This window comes from Leptopilina heterotoma, unplaced genomic scaffold (assembly GCF_015476425.1).
Source record: "Leptopilina heterotoma isolate Lh14 unplaced genomic scaffold, ASM1547642v1 Lhet_120, whole genome shotgun sequence".
NCBI classification, from domain to species: domain Eukaryota; kingdom Metazoa; phylum Arthropoda; class Insecta; order Hymenoptera; family Figitidae; genus Leptopilina; species Leptopilina heterotoma.
Window position 1 is genome coordinate 846,542 of NW_025110838.1, and position 24,711 is coordinate 871,252.

General features: G+C 23.9%; 1 protein-coding gene across 16 annotated transcripts in view; it reads right to left on the bottom strand.

Annotated features, from left to right (window-relative positions):
* LOC122510693 (glutamate-gated chloride channel) overlaps positions 1-24,711 on the bottom strand; it is a 157,211-nt gene that overhangs the window by 61,087 nt on the left and 71,413 nt on the right. For all 16 annotated transcript variants that reach the window (XM_043625623.1, XM_043625615.1, XM_043625606.1 and 13 more), the window contains exons 3-4: positions 8,137-8,307; positions 4,544-4,632 (exon numbers count right to left, since the gene is read on the bottom strand). In XM_043625623.1, coding sequence (XP_043481558.1) covers positions 4,544-4,632; positions 8,137-8,297 — 250 coding nt within the window. In that variant the 5' untranslated portion in view covers positions 8,298-8,307. The remainder of the gene's footprint in view (positions 1-4,543; positions 4,633-8,136; positions 8,308-24,711) is intronic.

Here is a 24,711-nt window from a genome sequence, read left to right on the forward strand (position 1 = left end):
AAATTTTTCTTCTTCAAATAGTTGAGAAAATTAATTTATTTTCAAAAAAAAGGAAATTTAATTAAACTGACAAATTTCTCTATCGATCAATTTACTCCGAGAGGAAAAAATCTAAAAAGAATTCTTCTGTAAAAATTTGTGACAAAGAATGTTCTTTTATTTGACGGGAAAAAAATGAAAATTAAATTGATGTTTTCTGGTGTTAATTGAGCGTAACTTATTTGACAAAGTTTCCTAATTGCTTCTATCTTGACGGTAACCTTCTTTTTTTCAGTTCATCTTATCTTTGACAATTCTAAGAATTCTCTGGTAATAATAATAATAAAAAAAAATTTCTTTAACTTTCAACTTGAATCCACTTATCTGCTTTTTTGTTACTAAGGGGGAAAAAAAGCGTGTCATTTTATAAAGATGAACACGATATCCTCCTCTCTCGGACAGTTTGTTTTTTATTTTTTTTTATATCATTTTGCTCGTTCGTGGTTCCTGTTCGTTGTACGGAGCACTCCTACCCCCTGAGAAAACTTTTTTTTTATTTTAATAATAAAGTAAAGTGGAGCAGCGCGCATTCAATTACAATTCTAAAATCCAGTGTGATTCGGCAATGCTTCTAGCTCTGATTGGATTTTAATGCAGATGAGACAACTATCTCTCTCACCCCAACTCTCCCTCTTCCTTCTCTTCTCCTCCCATTCTCTCTCTCTCTCTCTCTCTCTCTCTCTGTCCGAGGAAACAATATTCAGTAACTAAAAGATTTATTCATGCTCGTACTTATTTTACGTTAAGAAATCAATTTCTAAAAATAGCAAAATTGAAAATATCCAGTGAATCTTTTTTTCTTACTAAATAAAAGCAATTTAAATTATTTATTTCAAGAAAAGGAAAAAATTAAATGAATTGCTCTTTATTTCTAAATGGTAAATTTTAATTAACAGTGTTTCAAAGTTTTTTATATTGTTTTATAGTTTATTATTACTGTAAATAAAAAAAATTAATAGTTTTCTTTCCTTTTTTTCGAAAGTAAAAAAATAAAATTAATAGTTGTTTAGTTCTTTTCTCAAGTAAAGAAATAAATTGTAATAAAATTTATTTAATTATTATTTAAGAAGGGATTGGAAAAATATTGTGTGTTTTTCAAAATAATATATTTTTTTTGGAATAAAGTCTAATAAAGAAATGGAACACAATAGTAGATGTAAGAAGTAGTAAATATTTTTTTTTCTCTAGAAAATTGATAAGAAAAATTTTTATAAGAGGGCAAGAGTGCTCCATGGGAGAAAATTTTAAAGCTAATTCGTGGCGACTATAAAAATTACTCGTGTAGACTTTCTACGCTTGATAGCTGCAAGCTGTTAGCAGGCTTTTTTTGTTGCAGCATTGTTTTCAATACCTCGATAAAGCTTTGCTCAGCAAAGCTTTAAACAAGTGACTAGAGACACGGCGAAATTAAAATTCAATTTTTTTTTCAATAATACTTTTGTTTACTTAGAAAAATTAATAAATTAATTTTTATTGTTTAGTTCGACACAATTTTATACTTTTTAGAAACGATTTTTATTTTTAGTTGGAATTTTAATTTTTCAGACATAAATTTTTATTCCATTTTCTTAGAAATAATTTTTATTTTATTACTTTTCATTTTTTCTATACACTTTTTAGTGTTTTCAGGGCCATTTTTTATTTTTGAAATAAAATGATCACCTATCTTTTAATGTTTCATTACTTTTTCAATAAATTTTCGATACTTCTTCAAATATAACTTTTAATAAATAAATAAGTTTATTTTACTGTCAAGTAATAATCAAAATGAAGAATAAAAATTAAAAAAAAGAATTTTTTTTTAAATTTTTGAGTAACAGTTTTTCTAAATTTTAAGTATAAAAATAGTAATTCGAAAGATATTATGTATATAAATGCAAATAGACTAGAGGGGAGAAAATTTGAAATGCATATCGGAAAATATATTAAATATAAATTTTTTTGCAACTGTTTTTCGAAATTTTAATACCAAAAATATCGAAAGATTATGTAGATAAATGCAAATGGAGAGGGGAAAATTTAAAATGCATACCGAAAAATATATTAAATATAAATTGTGTTTGTTGGTGATTATTTGTGAAGGATCTTGTTGAACTTTTAGATAACGACTAAAATCAGAAAGAGGACCCTTGGCGCTTCTGAGATATAGTACTGTAGACAATGCCCACTTGTGTCTGAAGCCGGTGCAGTGATTGTTGTCAAGCTTAATAGTTAGACGCATTAAATAAACACAAGTATTTTCTAGAACCGGGACAAACTAATCTAACATTTTTTTTGTTTTTTTTTGTTAGTAAAGTTAGACAGAAAATTTTGAAAAATATTACCTTCTAAAATGTTGTACGTGCTGTCGAGAAATAAATATTTCATGTAAGTATTCTTGTAATTTAGAGTGTCAGTAGTGAAACACATTTTTAGTCAGACTATTTTTATTTAAGTAGAAAACTCTGGTTTTAGTCAGACAGTTTTATTTTTAGAAAAAGAAATAAATATAGTAGTTCTATTCTATTCGTAGTAGTAAATGAAAATTATTGTCAGACTAAAGAGTTAGAATTTCCAGTACTATAATCACTACTAATAATAAATCTAGTATCAGTAGTAGAAGTTAATTCAATTCAGACTATTTTTTTAAAGTAAAAAATTTCGTTTTGAGTCAAACAGAATTTTTGTTGTAATTCAAATCCTATTTTGTAGTGATTTCGAATAAGTAGCATAGGTCAACTCTAGTCAGACTACAATTAAACATTTGTAGAATTTCGGTGGTAAAAATAAAATTACTGTTAGTAGTAAACGACGGTTTTAGTCAGACATTTCTTGTTTTGTATTTCTATTCGCAGTAGTAAAGGTCAATAAGTGTCGGACTGAAATATTTCATTTTTCCAAGAATCAATTATCGGAAGTAAAAAAAATAGTAGTATAGATCAATCGTTGTCAGACAAAAACATAAAAAAAAATTTAAATACCTTGTAGACAAAATCAGTTAATTTCAGATTATTTCTGCATAAGTAGTAAAGATTGTTTTTAGTCAGACAGTAATAGCTTTTTAGAATTAAAAAAAATTAGTATAGGTCAACAGTAGTCAGCTAAAAGTTTTAATTACCACAAAATGTACTGAAATGACTACAATACTAAAAGTAGTATGTGTGCTAAAATGGGGAAAGTACTAAATGTATTAAAAATACTAAAATTAGTGAAAGTACTGAAAGTATTAAAAGTACTTAAAATAGTGAAAGTACTAAAGTTAGAAAAATGACTAAAAGAATAGTCATTCTAAAATTAACCATATTCTTGTAAATCAAGTATTCTAAAAATCAATTAAATTCAAAGTATTTTCATTTAAGTAGTAAACTTCGTTTTCAGTCAGACAGACCTAGTTTCCCTCATTCCTGTTTCAGTAGTAAAGGTCAATTAATATCAGACCAGAATATTCCAAACTCTCGTAAATCAACTATCAGTAGTTAATGTCACGTACAGCTTCTCAGTTCCCAAGTAAAATACATCAATTGTGGTCAAACACTATAACTAAGACATTTTATATCTAAAATAAGAAATAAATTCTAAAAATAACTTTTCAATTCCGATAAATGCAAAAATTACTTTCTAATTACTCTGTAAATTTAAATTAGTAAAAATGTTTACTAATTTGAATTAGTGACTGACTTTTTGCTTTTGAATTAATATTTTACTAATTAATAGTATAATTTCTACTAATTAATAGTAATTTCTACGAATTTATTAGTAAAATTTACTAATTTAAAAGCAAAAAGTTACTGATTCGAATTTAGAGAGTACTCCTTACGGAACCAAAAAAAAAATGCGAACTTTTACTAAAAATTCATTTTTATTTATTTCAACCTCCCCTCTATCTCTTCTTCCTCGGTTTATTGCCTCGAAAAATAAATATTATTAAATTAAGCGGGATTTCTAACATTAAGCACACGAATATATACGCAACCTTCGGTAAAATAACATTTAAAAAGCGATATTGTCTGCTATATAATCCAACGAAAGGATGAATTGAATTTAATCCAATTACAGAACCAGTTCCGTAATCGGATTATTTTGCATGATCAGTTACAGTATACACTGTATATATAGATGAATGTTTTCAATTGTGTAGCTTTGAAGAGACCACCAGATGTTATACTGATAAACGGTAATATAGAAAATATCATACGATATATTTCGCCGTGTCACATAGTTCACTCGTTTTTTTTCTATTCTTCTTGTGTAAATATTATAATTAATTAAAAAAAAAAAATTAAAAATAAAAATTTCTGATTGCAAAAAAAATTGAATTTATATAAATTCTATTAATCAGACTTGTTGTGTTTTTTTATTGAAATACCCTTACGACGAAGGGTGAACAGTGAACTGTAGTTGTGTGGTGATGTGTGGTGGTAGTGGTGCCGGTGATGTTCAAGGTGCTCGGGGTTGTCGGGGTCATTGGATTCGTGGTCGGGGATGTACTCGTCGTGGCGGGTGTGGGGCGGGGGCCTCAGTGTACCTTGGACCGGAGGCAGAAGCCGTTTGTCGTACCGCGTCGACAGCAGCAGGTTATCCAGAATTTCCTTGTCAGATTTTCCTTCCTCGAAACTGTAACATATCCAACATTCCATGTATAGACGAATGTACATATATATATGACTATGTATACTATATATCTCATGAACATGTAAACCATCTTTACTATTTGATGATATTTCAATCGATCCTTCGGAATTCCCTCAGATTCGAGAGAAAACTAGTAAATTTTCATCGAAAATGTCATTTTGACAAATCTGCTTTTCAGTGAAATTGTATTATATAGAGAGCTTTCCTTTTTATTTATTTTTCAACTTACTTACGAATAAATATAAACTTTTTACTACTTTAAAATAATTATACCGTGGAACTGTAATAAACGAACGAACGAAATGTATTTTAGAAATTGAGTATTTACTAGAATTTTTTCTTAATATTATTTGTCTACTTCATATATTATTTTATTAACTTCTTTCCACTAACTTGTAGTTCTTTAGAATTTTTTGAAATCAGTAGTAAAAGCATGTGTTAGTCAGCCTGGACATGTGGATTGTTTTTTAATTTTAAATAGTAAATAGTAGGCCTGAACATAAAACTCGAGCATCAATAAGTTTGCAGTAAATAGAATTTGTGTATTACAAAAATTTTTAGTCAGACAGTTCTGGTTTTTTTAAATTTAGAAAAAAGTAATATAGGTCAATCGTAATCAGTCAAAAATTAAAATTCTAGATCAAAATATTTCAATTCTATGTAAATCATGTTTCAGAAGTTAAAGTTTGTCATATATATGGAATTCCTTTAATTTAATTATAAGTAGTATAGGTCACTTTTTCGTCAGACTCAAAATTATTTTCCCCAACTACAAAAAAAAGAATTTCTCAAGTAAATTCTTTGGGATTTTTTTAAATCAATGATAAACGTAAGTATGTTATAGTCGCAGCTCAAAGGGATTTAGATTTCTTTTCAAGTTTAGAAAAAAGCAGTATAGAGTAAGTATACATAAAAATTGCTGGAACATCAATAACTTTGCAGTAAATAGAACTGAAGTAGTAAACAACATTTTAATCAGACAGTTACAAACAACGAACCACTTTTATTTAACTTGTAAATGGCACTTTAATAAAAAATTTCTAGTTTTTTATAATTTAAAAAATTAGTTGTATAGGTTAATAGTAGTCAGACTTAAATTTACCACATTTTTTTAAAACCAAGTAGTAAAAAACATTAACAGTAGTAAAAAATTTTAAGTTAGACAGTTCTGGTTTTTTATAATTTAAAAAAAAGTAGTATAGATAAATAGTATAGTCATACTAACATTTACCATTTTTTTTTAAACTGAGTAGTAAAAACAGTTGTAGTCGTATAATTTTTATTTAAGTAGTAAACCTCCTTTTTAGCCAGACAGTTCAAGCTATTAAAAAATTAGAAAAAGTAGTACAGGTCAATCGAACTTAACCAAAAATTTTAAAAATTAAAAAAAAAAGATTAGTAAATCTGAGTCAATGTCAGACTATTTATGTTTAAGTAGTAAACACAGCATTTAGTCAGACAGTTCTAGAATTTTATAATTTTGAAAAAAGTAGTATAGATCAATCGTAGTCAGACTAAAATTTACAAAATTTTTAAAAACAGATTAGCAAAATTCAGTTATTTATAAATGAAATAATAAAATTAAAGTAAATTATATAATACGAATACAAAACTAAATTTTTAAACACTGTATAAAATTACTTTTACTCAAAAAAAAAAAAAAATTGAAGAATATTGTAATTTTTAGATTCAAAACAATGTTTATTAACTATGAATAGCAATTTCTATCAATCACGATAAACCCAAGAGTCTCTTTGTATTGATTTCATAACCAATGAACCGTTAAACTTTATACGAACAACGCCTTTCCGGCGAGAAATCATTCTATCAATATTATATTATGCATTCTCATTTGATGCACACCTCAATATCTAAACAAAAGGAAGAAATTGAATAAATTTTAAGACCTTAAATTACCTCAATGAGAATTATTTGAATATTAATTACTTTTTAAATGAATTATGAAGTAATTACTAGTAAAAATATTAGTAAAAAATATATAAATAAAAATACTATAAATATAAATAATTTTACTATAAGATATTACTGTAAAATACTATAAATATACCAAAATTGTGTAAGAGTATAAAATTCTATAATAAATTCTAAAATAAATACAATAAAAATAATAAAAATAATACAATACAAAATATCAAAAAGATGTAAAAAATTATACAAAATTGCATAAATTGTAGAAAATTGGAGAAAAATACCTAAAACTAAATAAACTTACAGAAAATTGTCCAAAATTATATAAAATTATAGAAATTGCCCTTAAAATTAAAAAAGAAGTTTACATAAAATCATATAATATATATATAAATAAAAAATTAATTTATAAACACGAGGATAATATTCTTTTAAAATTAAAAACAAGTTTCTAATTTTATATAATATTTTCTTATTAATAGAAAAAAGGAAAATAATAATTAATAAAAATGTCACCTGTTTTATAGAATTTCAAAATGTCCATTAATTTCTGAAGGAAAAACAATATTTGAAACTTTTCGAGGTCATATAGTTTGGTGGGAAACTATATAAATTTTTGCCCAGTTGTCGATAAAACAAATCCCTTTCAAAACTCACGATATTATCAATGTTTCAAAATTCCCGTGAAACTTTGAGAAAAGCCCCGGATATCAATTTCTAAAAGTTTTCCTGACAATCTGTCAAGTATTTGTTGAGTTATCCGCCGTTATATTATAGTTCAGGTATAATACATGTCGAGCGTAAAATTCTCAAAAGCATTCTTTCCGAGAAAATTTACTAACTTTATAATGTAATTTTTTTTTTATTAAATTTTCCACGAGGAATACTGTATTAATATATTTCTGGGTTAGATTTAAAAAAAGTATTTTTATTAAAAATATTATATATATATATATATATATATATATATGGGAAATATTTTATTAACAATATTGCGTAACAAATAAATTACTAATAGAAATATTAATATAAGTAGCAAATATTTTATTAATAAAAATATTAATATTAGTAACATATATTTTATTAATAGAAATATTAATATTAGTAAAAAATATTTTATTTATAATTTCATAAAATTTTTAAAATATTTTTGGGAAAAAATGGTATTTTTTAAGTATTTATTTATTTTATACAAATATTATTTTATTTATTTTCATTCTAAAGACAGTTTAAGCTTTCTAAAAATTTGAAAACACTAGAACAAGTAAATCATAGAAAGACTAAAATTAATAAAAAAAATTTTAAAAAACAAGTAATAAAAATCAGTTATAATCAGACTATTTTTGTTTTAGTAGTAAACATCGTTTTTAGTCAGACAGTTATATCTTTATATAATTTAGACTAAAGTAGTATAGGTCAATATTGTAGTCAGACAAAAATAAAAAATCCTCAATATTGATTAATAATTTATTGCCTAATTAATAGAAATTAATAAAAATAGAACTTAAACTGAATAAAAAATATTAAACGTTTAAATTTGTGGTAAAAATTGCTTACATGTCGTCAGCACTGACGAGGCTGGCGAGTGTGAGGGCAAGTGTAAGAATGCAGAAGGTGCTGAAGACAAGGGAACTTGCAAGGGAGGCGAGAGACAGCGAGAGGATTGGTGCGAGGCGGCCGCCACCACCCGCACGCCGCCCTAGCGCCACCCAACCCATTCTATGTCATCTGTAACAAAAAAACACAAGCACAAAAATAAAATGAAAAAGAAAAATTAACGTGTCGCCATTAATCCTACCCAACTTCCGTTTCCCTTTTTACTCTAATCTCTGCACAATGCTAAAACGAAAAATAATGAATGAAACGGAAATTCACCATAATCTTCCTTAAAATTCATTCAAATATGTCCCAGAAACAAGTATTATTACCGCAAAACATTTCCTTATATACAAGTGAATAGAAAAAAATTACATTTTCCAAGTGAAAAATTCATTTTGTTTTCTTCGAATTTTTTTATTTATTTTTTTTTTTTTTGCTGGAAATTTGAAATATGTGATAAGAAAAAATTACTTACAAGAAAGATTTTATTAACAATGCATATAGCATTGTTAATAAAATCTTTCTTGTAAGTAAGTTTTTACTAATTTTCATTTCAGTAGTAAAACTAAACGTTTCATCAGACTTCGAATTTTTTACTTTTTGTATGAGTAGTAAAAGTCATTTTTGGCCAGACAAAATTCTGACTCTGATACTGTTGTCTACAGTAGTGATAGTAAACGTTTAATCAGACTTTACGAATTTTTTAATGTTTGTATAAGTAGTGAATATTAGTTTTGGTCAGACAAAACATTCTGCCACTGAGATTGTTTTTGCAGTAGTTCAAGCAAACGTTTAATCAGGCTTCATGAATTTTTTTAATTTTTGTTAGTTTTGGTTAAACAATACTAGTAACTACTATAATATATACTACTAGCAGTAGACTTACTACTATTTATAATAATAGTATTATTAAATTAAATAATAATGCTGATAATAATAATAAAGCTATTATTATAACTATTATTTTAATTATTATTAAATATTATATTAATTCAAAATTACTTTCAGTAGAGAATGTCAAGTTTAGGCAGACAGATTAAATTCCCAATTCCAATAAATTGTCTCTGAATTGTAAAGGTCAGTTATAGGCAGACCTTTCGAATATTTCCATTTTCCTGAATAAGTGGAAAGCGTCAATTTCAGTTAGACTGATGAAATTTTCAATTTCTAGAAAATGTATTTTTAGTAGTAAAGGTCAGTTACGCTCAGACCAGTTTCCATCACGTCAAATTTTGTAAATAGCAGTAAAAGTTATTTCTATCCAGACACTCTACAAATTTTACAATCAATTTTAATGTTTAAATTCGTAGTAAAGTATTTTTAAGGACTGACTTTTCAAATTTTTTATATTAGTAGTATGGACTAGTTATAATCAGACAAAATTTACCCTCTTAAAATTTTTTTAACAGTAGTGAGTGTTAGTAGTGTTAGTAGTGAGTGTTAGTTTCTCTGACAATTTTTTTTTACTGTTAATATTAGTATAGTTAATGTTAATTTTAGTCAGACAAAATTATTCTAACTCACAAAATACTGTCAAGTGTAAAAAAATTACGTATTACTCAGACTGACAATTTTTTGCAATCTTTGCATTAGTAGTCAAAGTCAATTATTGTCAGACGTAATTTTAAAAAGCCTTCCTATAATTTATTTATTAGAATTGAAGTATGATTGTCAATTCATTCTTAATTACATTTTTTTAAAAGAATTAAATTATTTTCAAACATTGAAATGAAATTCTTTTTAACAATTCAATTTTTTTTAAAATAATTTTAATAAAATTCTTCGTAGAAATTTAGTTAATTTCAGTAATTTATTAAAATTCAATTATTTTCAATATCTACTATTTTAATAAAATTTTACAAAAGAATTTAATTAGGTATTGAAAAAGAAATATTATTAAAAAAGTCGTCTCAAGAATTCAATTATTTTAATTATCTTTATAAATATTAGACTTTTTCTCCAAAATTCAATTATTTTCCAAAATTTTAATAAAATTCTTGGCAAAATTTCAATTATTTTCAAAAACTTTGCTCAATCCAATCAAATTATTTACAGAGATTCAATTATTTTTAATACAATTTTAATCTGATTTTTCGAAAAATGAAATTATACTTAAAAATGTTATTAAAATTCGTCCAAAAATTGTAATTACTTATTTAAAAATTTGTTGATAAAATTCTTAATGAGAGTTAAATTTTAAAAAACATTCAATTGTTCAATAAATTATTTATTTTTGTATTTAAATAATTATTGAACTCTGCTTTTGCTAATTTAATAGTAAAATGTACTAATTCAAAAGCAAAAAGTCAGTTATTTATTCCAATTAGTAAACTTTTTTACAAATTCAAATTTAGAGAGAAAGTAATATAAAGTGAATTTTTAGAAATAATTGAATTTTGAAATGGTTTCAATTTATAATTTTTGAATGTTTGGATTTTTCATATTTTTAACTGAAAATTATGTAGATTTAATTTTTTTTAAAGTTTAATTGAATTTTTTTAAGTTATTTAAAGTTTTTATTTTCTAATATATTTTTAATTGAAGAATTTCCGAATAATTGAAATTTCATAAAAATTTAATTTTGTAAACAAATAGATGTGAAAATTCTCAAAGAATTTTATTTTTAAATTATTTAAAATAATTTATTTAAAGAAGAATTTTAGTTGAAAATTCTGGAAAACAATAATTGAATTAAAGTGATGAAAGTAATATTGAATAAGTTACAGTTGAAATTTTTGATAATCTTAATTCTTATGGAAAAATTATAATGACTAATTATTTAATTTTGTAAAATATAATAACGTAGTAAGAATAGTTATTATATCTACTATGCAGTATTAAGAACTTTATAGTACAATTTACTATTTACTAGTAGGTACTATATTGTAATAACTACTATACCGTAGTAGAAAAAATTAAATTAAAAAAATTAAAAATTAATTAATTAAAAATTAAAATTAAATTGTTCAAAAAAATTCAACGAAAATTTGAAATTCTAACGATTCTAATAACCAGAAGTGTCGTTAAAAACAAGAAGGGAAATTAGTATAAACAGTTATTTCAAATGAATATCGTTCCTTAACTGCATATTCAAAACATTAGATAAGAAAATTACTCATTTGCAAGCTCTCTTCAAAAAATTAAAGAAAATATTCCTCCTTTTTACATTCAAAGACTCTATGTAAATTTTTTTCCCAATGCTCTTCCTCTATTTACTAAAATAATTACAACTTGAGAATTTCACTTTACTGAGAGCATTATAAACCGTTTAAATAAATGCTAATTGTATTTTAAATTCTTCAAAACTAATTATTTATTCCCGTTTAAAGTAATTAGAAAGACTTAAAATGAAAATTCTATTTGGAGAATTAAAAAAAATAATAATTTCTCCAAGTTGGCTTTAAAAAGAAAGAAGGAAGTTTGTTTTTTTGTAGTTTGGTATTATTTGAAAATTTTTTTTCAACCTATTTTTTATACATAAAAAAGTATAAGTTTTCGTTTATCGTCAAGAGGATGACGTGTCTTGTAGAAGTTAGTTTTTTGGATAGGGAAGTGAAGGCAAGAAGAGAGAAGAAAAAAAATATGAGTGACGAGAATAGGAAAGTTTCAAGTTAGTGGTACAATCGCTTCTCAAAAAGGCACCTTGACTTCTTCAACACACAGTATTTTTCATTGAAAACTTGTTCCGGTTCAGTGGCTATCCACAAGCGCATAGGCTAAAGTTTTCTCAAAGTTTACCTTGATGCTTCTCGCCTGGCAACTTTTCACAGTATATGTATACATATATATAAATATCATATATAAATGGGTCATATCAACGTAGTTGCGGTGAAATTCTGACAGTGATTTTACCTTTGAGCTTTCTTCTCAACTAATAAATCATTCAACATGATTCAAGCATGAATGATTAACATTTCTTGGAATTTATCCTTCTTTGTGAATTTCAAGATATTAGGTAAGAAGAATTTTTTTTTTGTTAATGAAGACAAACGATTGGTGAATTTTTTTTCTGTCATTTTTGATAAATCAGTTTTGTAGAATATTTTTTTTTATAAAAAAAACGATTAATTTTATGAATATAGAAATAAAAATGTTTGATAAATCAAAAAGGGATTTTGATTGTATTTTTTTATATCTGAACTACAGAAATACCGAAACTATCCTGTGATTTTGAAATAGTCGTTTAGAAATTTTAAAATCAGTAGTAAAGGATAAATTTAGTCAGACTGCTTTAAAGTCAATGGTAAAAATCATCTGACGTAATTTATTTCTCGAAACTATTTTCAAATCAGTAGTAAAAGTCAAGTTTCGTCAGACAATCTTACAGTAAATTAAATATCACTAGCAGACAATTAATGTGTCGATCGAATACATCAACTAACTACAAGTAGTAAAAATCAATTTTCGTCAGCCACTCTCAAAACAAATTATCCCCTTGAAAAAATGCTCACTAAACCTTTCTCTATTACCAAAAAGAAATGCAATTAATATTTTCCTTTCATAAAATGCACCAAAATTAATAGATTAAAAAAAAGTTGAAAAAAATTTGACCCTTTTATTAAATAAATCAATAAAAATAAATAAAATTAATTGCTGTCGTGACATTCAATTGAATACAGAGTTAGGGAACTTTTCTCTTTTTTTCCCCTCTTTCTCGCACGCTCATTTTTTTCTCTCTTTCTCTTTTAAACTAGTTAGCTTATATATTCAATTTGCATTGAAAATATTGAAAACTCTATTTGTTATAGTTGACGATTATATAATCTAATTTACTCTTACGTACAGTTGATTATAATCCACATTAATGCGATTATATAAACAAGTGTTCAAGAATAATACAAACAAACTTTCTGTCCTCAATTCATGCAAATCGGATGATGGTAACAATGGTGAAATAATCGTTTCCTTCGACGTGCTCATTGGCTTCAGCAAGGCTTCTGATCTCACTGTAATACAACTCAACGATTGTTTTCATCAATAAATTCATCTGAAATTTCCTTTATAATACCCACATTTTGTATAATATATGGAAAGATAAATTAAATTGATAAACTCAATTTAGCACTCGAAAACTAATTTAATCACAATTCTAATATTATTTCAGTTACAATATTAATTAACAATACTAATTAGAAAAAAAATAGAGATAATAATATTATTAAAAATAATAACATTAATAATTGTTCAAAATCAAATCAATTAGAATAATAATAGTAAAAATATTATTATTTACTTATTACACTTTCGGGTGTTTTTTTATTAACAATTTTTTTTTAGTTTTGAAATCGCGTTGATTCTAAATAAACAAATAAATAATAATAATAATAATAATAATAATAATAATAATAATAATAATAATAATAGTAATAATAATAATAATAATAATAAAAATTATAATAATAATAATAAAATATAAAACTTTAGTAAAATAAAAATAATCATCATACTAAAAATCAAAAATAGTAATAAGAATGATAATAATTAAAAATGAGGATAACAATAGTTTATAAAATAATTATAAGCAGTTATAATAGTAATTATAATAAAAATAAAAATATACTATATAAATATAGTTATCTAACTAATTACAGAATTATATATTTTTGATTGATAAAATATTTTACATCCATTTAAATTATTTTGTTGTTGAAGTATCTACATAATAATAATTAATAAATAAATAATAAATCCTCTTAAAATTTACTTCAACATTATATATTTTTGTTTAATTATTTAAGAGACCTTGTACGGTTAAAGATGTTTATTTATCATAAATATTGTAATTTTTTGCTACATGTTTCGGCTTAAAAAGCCCTCATCAGGCAAAAATCGAGAAAATTATTTACAAAAGAAAAGAGACCACATTTCGACAAACTAAACGAACACATGTCGTTCACAAAATTAATTTTAAAAAAATTTAATAAAATTTTATTAACCGTAAATTTAAATTTAAAAAAAAAGATAAAATGTCGACATGGTAAAACCATGGAATTTAAAGAGGTTATTAACCTCGACAAATAAACATCTTTAACCGTACAAGGTCTCTTAAATAATTAAACAATTAAATTATGACGGTTCAATTATAACAACAATATTATATATTTTTGTTTTGTAATAAAAAAAAATTTCGAAATAAAGAGAAAACTTTTCTTTTGATAAAAACGAAGAAGTAAGTAAGAAGTAAGTATTTAAAAATTTATTTTTCCTCTATCATCTTCTTTTTTTTTTGTATATTTATTTTCATCATATAAAACAACTCATGAATAAGAAATTTCCCAACTTTTCCAGCTGTTACCCGAGTTATGAAAAAATTATTTTAAAGTCATAAACATGATGTAACACCTGAGCTTTTAGTAAAAGCGATTTTTCTCCTACCACTTCAAAAAAGTTTATCTATTTGATTTTCTTGACTCTCATAAATATTTATTTATTGTTGTTATTTTTTGTAAAAAATTTTTCACTTTTTTTTATTTTTATTTTTTTTTTTTTGACTAGTGTCAACAAGTGTAAAAAATACTAATTTATAAATTTTTTTGCATTAATAAAAGAATTATTTCTTGTTATTTTTTGTGAAAAAAATAACTTCGTCTTATTTATTTCTTTTTATACTGTAATATTAAAAAAAAAATTTTGTTTTTTTCGTAGTAGATATTTTTGCCTCTTTTTATTTTTTATGAAAAATTTTTCATCGTTTTCCATTTTTCTTTTACTGAAAACTGTAATTTAAAAAATGTTTTAGTTTCTGATGCGTTAGAAAGTTTTTTTATTTACTGAAAAATATTTTTTATCTACAATAAAAAAGAGAATTAAAAAATTGTTTTTATTGACGGTGTAATTGAGAAATGTTTTACTTTTCTGCCTTTTTTATTTTCGGAAAACTTTTTTTACTTTTTTATCTATAAAGAAAGTAAAATTGAAAAATAAAATCAATAAAACAAATCCAAAACTAAAAGAGGTTTCCTATTAATAAAATCAGTGAATAAATAAAAAATTTACTTCAAACTAAACATTATTTTCGAATAAAAATTTTTGAAAAAAAAATTTTTCTTTTACCCCCAATTTTCAAAAGGGTCTGTTGACGTAAAAGTACGATGAAAATTGAATTGAAAAGGTTTATTATGAGAGAAAACGAAACTGAATATAGATGTATACATATATATAGATATAGATTTGTGAGTGTTGTCGGAAGTAATTTTCTTGACGAGAAAAGCAAATTGAGCTCTCAACTTGGAGTAGGGCAGGTTTTAAATGACATTTAACGCTTCCTCGACCCTTTGCTTACTCATGATCAGCCTCTTCAAGTCGTCTACTAAAGGTATTTCCAGAAAAGACTTTGCCTCAGGGTAAGTTTATTTTCCCTCAGGAACAAAGTGCTCTTAACTGATCCCCAGCAACTCTCGTGATTTCGTTTAAGCCTGATCAATTCAAAAGGCTTTGATCACTTGAGCAATGTAAACGATGTTCCACTTAAGTTTATCAAAAAAATTGTTTTCCCCGAAAGAAAAACAAATATTTTCTTTGAAAAAAAATTACATTTTTTTATAAAAAAAAAATAACACTTTTTCTTATAAAAAATGACATTTTTTTTTGTTCCAAACAATTAACATTTTTTTGCTTCCACAAAAAATTTTTTTTTCAAAAAAAAAAACATTTGTTGTCTAAGGAAAATATAATTTTTTTCTGTTGACAAAGTTTAATAATTTTTGTCATAAATAAAAACAATCAATTCAAATGATTTATATAAAGAAAAATATTTGAAAAAACATTCAAAACAGTGTTGGTAAAAATATTTGAAAGTAACAGAAAAAAAAATTTTTTACTGTTGAAATTTGTAATAAATTTTCCCTTTTGCGATTGAATTTGATTTAATTGCAAAAGAATTCGATTACCCTAAAAAAGAGATAATTAACAAAAGATAAAAATACCGAATGTATGTAAAAATAAAACAATACTTGAAAGAGTTGATTATGAAAAATAGAAGCACTTATTGTTAGATTAGTGGAAAATTGAATTCCTGGTTTACTTTTGGAGAGCATTATTTAAAATTCTAAAAATAGATTTTTGTCAATTCATTGTGCATAATTAGATCAGAGTTTCATGAGGTAAAAAACATGTTGGCGCACGTAATATTGATTACTGTGTGCTTCTCGAAATTGTATTTGTTGGGAGAAAAAAAAATGAGTGAGAGAGAAAACTTTACAATTTTATAAACTCTTCCATATACAAGCTTTTCGCATTATCTTTATTATCGTATTCTATTTTTTTTCCCTTTAAAAAATGTTTCAAAAAAAAAGATCAAAGAAAAATGTTTGGAAATGAATATTCAAAAAGAAATATTTTAAAAAGTATGTTAGAAAAAAATATATTCAAAAGAAATGTTCGAAAAAAATGTTTTAAAAAAATGGTCGAAAAGAAATATTTGGGAAAAATATTCGAAATAAAATGTTAGAAGAAATGTTTTAATAAAATCATTGAAAAGAAATATTCGAAAAAAATGTTTTAAAAAAATGTTCGAGAACAAATATTAGAAAAAAGTGTTTGAAAAAAATATTCCAAAAGATTTCTTTTTATATATTTTTTTTCTTTAATATTTATTAAAGAAAATATTCGAAACAAAGATTGAAAAAGAAATATTCACAAAAAATAGTTTTAAAAATATTTCAAAAACAATAAAAAAAAAATAATAATTGAAAAAAATTTTCTGAAAAAATGTTGTAAATAAAAATTCAAAATCAAATATTTGATAAAAAGATTTGAAAAAAGTGTTAAAAAGAAAAAAAGAAAAATTTTTGTCAAAAATGTATTTGTAAAAGGTTTGACAAAACATATAAAAAAAAAATTCTAAATAAAGAAAAGATATATAATGAAATTGACCTTTTTAAGATTAATTCCAAGAATCTTGTATTGCAAGAATAGCAAGTTCAGCACAACGGAAGCGGAAATTAGCTCTAGAATGATTCCTACAAGTTTAACATACAAATTCGTGAAATTTGTTTGCGAAACTTTTGCATTCGCCCTTTCATCAGGTTGGTTTTCACTAATTCTTGTAGGTTTAAAAACTTTAAGTTTGTTTCAAGTTTCGCTAAAGTTCATCATTACTGCAGAAAGAACAAGTGTAAAATTCCAAATTTATTTTACTTTTGTAAAATATTCAAATATATTCTTTATAAAATATTTCATTATATCTTCATTCAGAATATGATAAATTCTTTTTTCGTTTACTTATCGCAAGACGTGAAATTCAATCAGATATGCAAAAATAGTACAAATTTTCTTGCATTATTTACAAGTATGTACGATAGTGATACATGCAAAAAAAGAGGAATATTATAAACAAGAAAGTTTTCGAGGAAAAAATAAAAAAAAGAGATGAGACTTTTATTTTGAGTGCATTGTTTGTAAACTAAAGAATAGAAACAATGAAAAGTACTTTTCCAGTTCCAAAGAGAATTGTGGTTAAGAGTGAGGAAAACAGTAGGGAATAAAAGAAAAATAAAGGACCCGGGCATTATTGGAGTAGAAACAAATTCAAACTTTATTTGAAACCAACGTTGTTCGGGTAGTATAGTCTCTAACAAAAAGCAATTTATACACTGGATTTCAAGAAATAAAATAACATCACTTTCATCGTGAATCTCGTTTTTTCATTTTTTATAATTTTATATTATAAGGAAATGAGAATTGGAATTTAATTTCGTTACACCAATTATTCAACTTGTGGAAAATTTTTGTAGCATTTTTATAATTTTCTATTTTTAATAAAATGGAAATTTTTTCCATTATGCTAGATAGAAATTATAATTTTTTTTTAAATTTAATTATTTATTTATATTTCAAAATTGAAAATATTCAGTTATTTGGATTTGGAAAATTTTTTAATTCCAGTAGTCAAGAACAGTTTTGGTCAGACGGAAATTTAACAGTTTTTTAAGGTTTCATTCAACAGTAGTATAAATAATTTTTTATCTGACTTTAATATTTTTACAATCTGCCTTAATATTAGATAAGTAAAAGTTAATTCTTTTTTAGAAGTTAATTCTTCTTTGGACAGACTTAAAATTTTTATGTTCAATTTTTTAGAAGAAAATATCAATTTTAGTCAGACAGATAAAATTTACAATTATAAATTGTTCTTTAAGTAGTTGAAATATTTGTAATGTTTTAGTAGAAAACGCCAATTTTAGTCAGACAGATAAAATTTACAATTATAAATTGTTCTTAAAGTAGTAAAAATATTTGTAATATTTCAGTAGAAAACGTCAATTTTAGTCAGACATAAAATTTTCAATTCCGATTAATTGTGTTTGAAGTAACAATTATTGGTTATAGACAGACATTTTGAAATTATTGTATTTTTCTGAATGAGTAGAAAGCATCATTTTCAGTCAGACAGGTCAAAATTTCCAAAATTTATTTTTAGTAGTAGAAGTTATTTACGGACATACAATTTGCTAACACTTGTCAAATTTTATCAATAGTAGTAAAAGTTATTCTTAGCTAGACAGGAAATTTTTTCCAATCGATTTTCATGGAGGATACGTAGTAAAATATTTTTATAGACAGACTTTTCGAATTTTGGCATTTTTCAAATAGTAGTAAATGTTAATTATGTCCAGATGAAATTTGAACTTGAGAAATTTTTGCAACTAGTAGTAAAAGTTTCAGCAATTTCAGTAGTAACTAGTAAAAGTTAAGTTTGGTCAATTAAAACTTTTGCTCTAAAATTTTATGTTCAGTAGTAAGGCTAAGTTTTAGTCAGACTGAAAATTTTTTCAGTCTTTATATTAGTAGGGAAAGTCAATTAGGTCTAGACAAAATTCTGACCGAAAATTTAATTATAACAGTATTTATTGCAATTTTCCCCACAGTAGTAATAGTAAATATTTGTCCAGACCCCTAAAATTTTTCCCATAAATTGAAAACACCTAAAAAACGAATCTCCTTCATTTTTTAAATCATAATTCCAGTAGTAGAAGTCAACTACAAGTCAGACAGAAAATTTTCTCCCATAAATATCAATTCCATCAAGGTTAAACTCTTCCCATACAAAAATATATCGATCAATAAAATAATTTTTCTATTCGTCTTTTACAGAAAAGGAAAGAAAGAAAATTACCGATGTCAAGGTGTATACTGTTGTTAAAATAGAAAGTAATAAGGAAAATTGACTGACTAGTTGGAATAATAGTCAATTACAATTGGTGCGAAGAGGCTTGTGGTCTAAGGGCGCATTAGTTGAATATACAGGACAAATATCGATTATTATGATAGTGTGTAGGGAAATGTAAATAGTGATAATGGTAGAGGGAGGAGGGGGGGGGTGTTTGGTTGGTGATGAAAGGGGTGGTTTTATGTTCGATCCTACGAATATGTGTGTGCCATTGTCGCCCTTATGTTCATATGTATATATGAACAACTTAGAATGGGACGGGCTAAGCCACGTGATGCGTTCTATAGTGTATATCCTGCCGCAACGTTCTGTATTGATCGAAACGAACATCAGCTGTACACGCTTGTACAAATGGTAGCACTGGTAGCATTCTTAACCCCCTGACCGTCTGACTAACACTGGCTTCATCCACTTGCCACATTGGTCTCTTTACCACTCACTATCACAACTGCCTTTTGCTCCTCTTATTCTGCTCTTCGTAACACTGACACTGTCATCGATCACTAATAATGCGAGAAAAATTCAAGAACGCGCTACTTTAAAAACTGCTACTTCAAAATTACTACTTAAAATCACTACTTAAAAATACAACTTAAAAATTACTATTATACCTATTATTTATTAAACATTTATTTTTGCCTACCTTTTAATAGTTAAGAATGTATTTTATTTGTATTTTACGTTTTCGTTTTATTTACATTTTTCTATTATTTATAATTTTTATAAATATTATTTCATAATTTGCACAAAATAAATAGATTTAATAATAGAAAATTATACAAAAATACCTAAGTATCAAAAAGGCAATTAAGAATGTGTGAAAAATGGAAAATTATTTTTAGTACCCAGCTGAAAAAGTTCTATAGAATTTCAGTAAATTTCCGTAAAAGTCAGTTTTTTGTTGAAAAAATGTCCGTAAAGTCCGTGATTTGATTAAAAAAGGACAAAAAGTTCGTAAATTGTACGATATAATTTGAAAATTTTTAGAGAAATTACAATTGATTGGAAAATTCAATTATTTTCAAAAGTAATAAAATTCTTAGCAGAAATCCAAATATGTTCAAAAAATTTTTTAAAATTCTCATCCAAATTTCAATTATCTTTATAAATAATAAAATTCTTCTTCGAAATTCAATTATTTGAAAAAGTTCTAATAAAATTCTTTGCAAAGAAAAAAATTTTCAAGAAAAATTTTCAATATATATATATATATATATATATATATATATATATATATATATATATTATTTTAATAAAATTTTCCAAAAGAATTCAATTATTTCACAAAAATTCTATTATTTACAAATTTTGTTCAAAATTTCTTCGCAATATAATTCAATTATTTTTATAAAAAATAAAATTATTGCAGGCATTCAATTATTTTTCTAAATAATACAATTCTTTTTAGGAATTCAATTATTTTCATTAATAATAAAACTCAATTTTAATTATTTTTAATAAAATTTTAATCGAATTCCTCGATAAATGTAATTATTATTAAAAATTTTTATTAAAATTCGTCAAACGAATTCAATTATTTTAAAATTTGTTGATGAAATTCTTTATGAAAATACAAATTTTCAGAAACATTCAAATATTCAATCAATTATTTTTTTGTATTTAAATAATTGAATTCTAGTACAATTTTCTAATAAAAATTGATTTAAAAAATGAATTTTAGTTAAAAAAAATTTGAAAATTCTCAAAAACCTTTTTAAAAAATTATTAAAAATCATTATTTTTATAGAAAAATTTTAGTTAACACTATAATAAAATTTCATTTTGGAGAAGTTACAAATTATTGCAGAAATTCAATTGTTTTCAAGAGTAATAAAATCCTTCGCAGAAATTTAATTATGTTTAAAAAATAGTAAAATATTCTTCTTAGGAATTCAATTATTTTCATAAATAATAAAACTCAATGCAGAATTTCAATTATTTTTAATACAATTTTAATCGAATTTCTCGGAACATGTAATTATTCTTAAAAATTTTATTAAAAATCTTTTTTGATAATTTCAACTGTATTATTATTTATTAAAAATCGCCGAAAGAATTCAATTATTTAAAAAGATGATGATAAGACTCTTCATGAGAATTAAATTTTAAAAAAAATTAAATTGTTTACTAAATTATTTATTTTTGTAATTAAATAATTTAAGTCTAGTAGAATTTTCTAATAAAAATTGATTTAAAAATGAATTTCAGTTAAAATTTTAGATCATAATTGAATATTAAAAGCAATATAGCGTGAATTTTTATATATAATTGACTTTTGAAATTAATTTTTTTTAAAAAGTTTCATTGAATTTATTTCTATTTGAAGTTTTTTATTTTTTAATATATATTTAATTGAAGAATTTACGAATAATTGAAATTTGTAAAATAGAATATTGTAAATAAATGGATTTTGAAAATTGTCGATGAACTTTTTCGACAATTAATTGATTTAAAGAAAAATTTTAGTGAAAAATTCTTAAAAATTAAATTATAATGATGAAAATAATTTTGAAGACATGTTCGAGCCATGTTACTAAGATGAATTATATACATATATATTTAAATGTTGTAAAAAATTGTTGCCTAAATTTTGTCATATTTATATGACAAAATTTATATTTCAAAATTTATTTCAAAATTATATATTTCAAAATTTATTATCAAATGTAAAATTTAATTACACAATATAATATACAGTTGAAAAACATTATTTCACGAATTTAAATTCTTTCTAATTAAAAATCACTAAAATTTAGTAGAATTCATGTAGAAATTCTATAGAATCATATTTTATTTTGTTTACATTACATTAATTAATTGTAATTTAGTACCTAATAGAATACTGAGCAATGCGCTATTATTATTACTATTATTATTATTATTATTATTATTACTCAATCACTGAAAGTTAATTGAAAATATAATAATTGTGCTAATTCAACAAAAGGTTAAATTAATTTTACTCAAATAATTAATAACAAAAAAAGAAAATAATGAAAAAATAATTAAATATTATAAAAAAATTTATTTACTTCTTAATTAATTGATGATATAAAATAAATTAGTAACGACAATATAACCTTTAAAATATTAAAGAAAATGTAATGAAAAAAAAATGTAAGGACAAAAAACTATTCAAAAATACTTAAGAGTAATAATGAAAAATTAAGATAGTAATAATTTAAAAGCCAATTAATGTAATTTTAATCTTTTATTTTTAAATTACATTTATTAAATTATATTTTTTAAATTCTATTTCTTATATAAGATTTTTCATACTATTGTTTTTTACATTATATTTATTTTAACCAAAATGAAAAATTTCTGGAAATGAAAATAAATTGTAATTCGCAACTCGCGAGGTTTTTTTTTACTTTTTGTTTCCCTTTTTTTTGGGAAAAAATTATGAATAATAAAAACAGAGTTATTATTATCGTCGTCGTCGTCGTGTATATAGGTTGCAGTGAAGCGTCTGAAGCGTATATAAAAGGAAAAGCAAGCTCAAGTGAGAAATCTGCTATGAAAAAGGGAAGCACTTTCTTTTGTCACTTGTGAAGATTATACAGCGGAAATCGACGTTGAAAAAAAAGTTGCCAACAAAAAAAAAAAGAGGGGAAAAAATGTGTAACAACCGCAAAATAAGAGAAAAAAAAGGAAAAATTCCACAAACACAGTTATTTAACTATTTAAAGAGTTTTTTCACGTCACTTCAAATTGTGAAATGACACTGACAAGTTTAAAAATGAATCATGAAAAAAAAGTTGCGAACAATATTTTTGTATTTTTCTTCCACTTTAAAAATTATTTTTTACTGAATGAAGAGGAAGAATAAATGGGAAATATTTTTTTAAAAAAATACAATGAATTTAAAAATTGAAAATTTATTAAAATTTTTAGGAAAAATTTTAACATTTAAAAATAAAAATTTACAGATTTATTTCAAAAGAAAAAAATAAAAAGTTAATTTAAAGATTTAATTGAAAATGTAAAAATCAGAAAATTGAAAAACTGGATAAAAAATTGTAAAAATAAAGACAAATAAATAAATTAAATATAATTATGACGCATTTCCATAAAAAATAAGAAAATAAAAGAAGAATAATAATGCTGACACTGAACCTTGTCCCTAACCCTCGCGTGATTCGTTATCACTATTTCCTGAGATCTGCAGTCGGCACGTGTGTGGGCGCCAGGTCGAGTGGGTGTGATTAATACAACTTGACTTCTTCAAACTTATTCAATAAGATTCTTTCAAGTTCTTTGAATCTCTCATCGATTTAAAAATTTTCTCTCACTTAAAAAAAAGAAAAAATTACTTCTGTTTATTCTAACTTAAAAAAAATTATTTGCCTTCTATATCTATCCCTTTGTCAAACCAAAAAAAAAATTTACCGAAAAAATATACTTTTCCTCTTTAAAAAAAATATTATAACAAATTATTTTTAAACATCAAATTTCCATTTACAGGAAAAGAAAATTTTCTTCTTTATAAATTTTATGACATCATTCTCAAAGCGATAAGGTTTGTTTTTTTATGATTCGAACAATGAATTCTCTCTTTTATCGCGCTTCTTGGCTTTTAATGTTCTCGCATCAGAAGAAAAATCGTTAAAAAAAATTATTGTTTTAAATGAAAGATAAAGAAGAACTTTTCTTTTAAGATTTAGTACATAATGTGAGAGGAATGAGAATAATATAAAAAGAATGGGAAAAAGAAAACAAAACATGTATGTCTCTCTTGATATTTGAAAAGAGTATAGAGAGAAAAAAAAATGTCTTGCGTTCGAAAAATGGGAACATGTTGTTTCTGATAACATTTTCTATGGAAAAGATCCTTTCTGACTAAATGACACTCAACTGAATAGCTCTGGTGAGCTTTACAAAACTTCCTTCAAAAGGACTTTTCCTTCGGTTGAGATGAAATCTTTTTTGAATGACTTTGGTTTTTCATTGGAAATTTTCGTGTATATTCGTTCTTTTTCAAACTTTTTGAAAAGCGATAGGGCGATTTATTTCTTCTTTTGCAAATTGAATAATTAGTTTAATTGGAAAAATAGAAATCAATGTTCTGTTCATTCGTATTTCTTAAATTTTTCTTTTTTTGCATTTTTTGCATTTAACAAAAAGTAATGGACAAAAATTAGCTTTCTCATCACAATATTTAATTAATAAATAAACTAGATAAATTTACTACATAAATAAACATTAATTATTTAGTAAATAAAAATACAATACTTAATTATTAGATAAATAAACATTACTTATTTACTAAATAAAAATACATTACTAAATCATTAGATAAATAAATTTATTTATTTACTAAATAAATAAACACTATTATTTATTGTCCATTTAGTATTTCT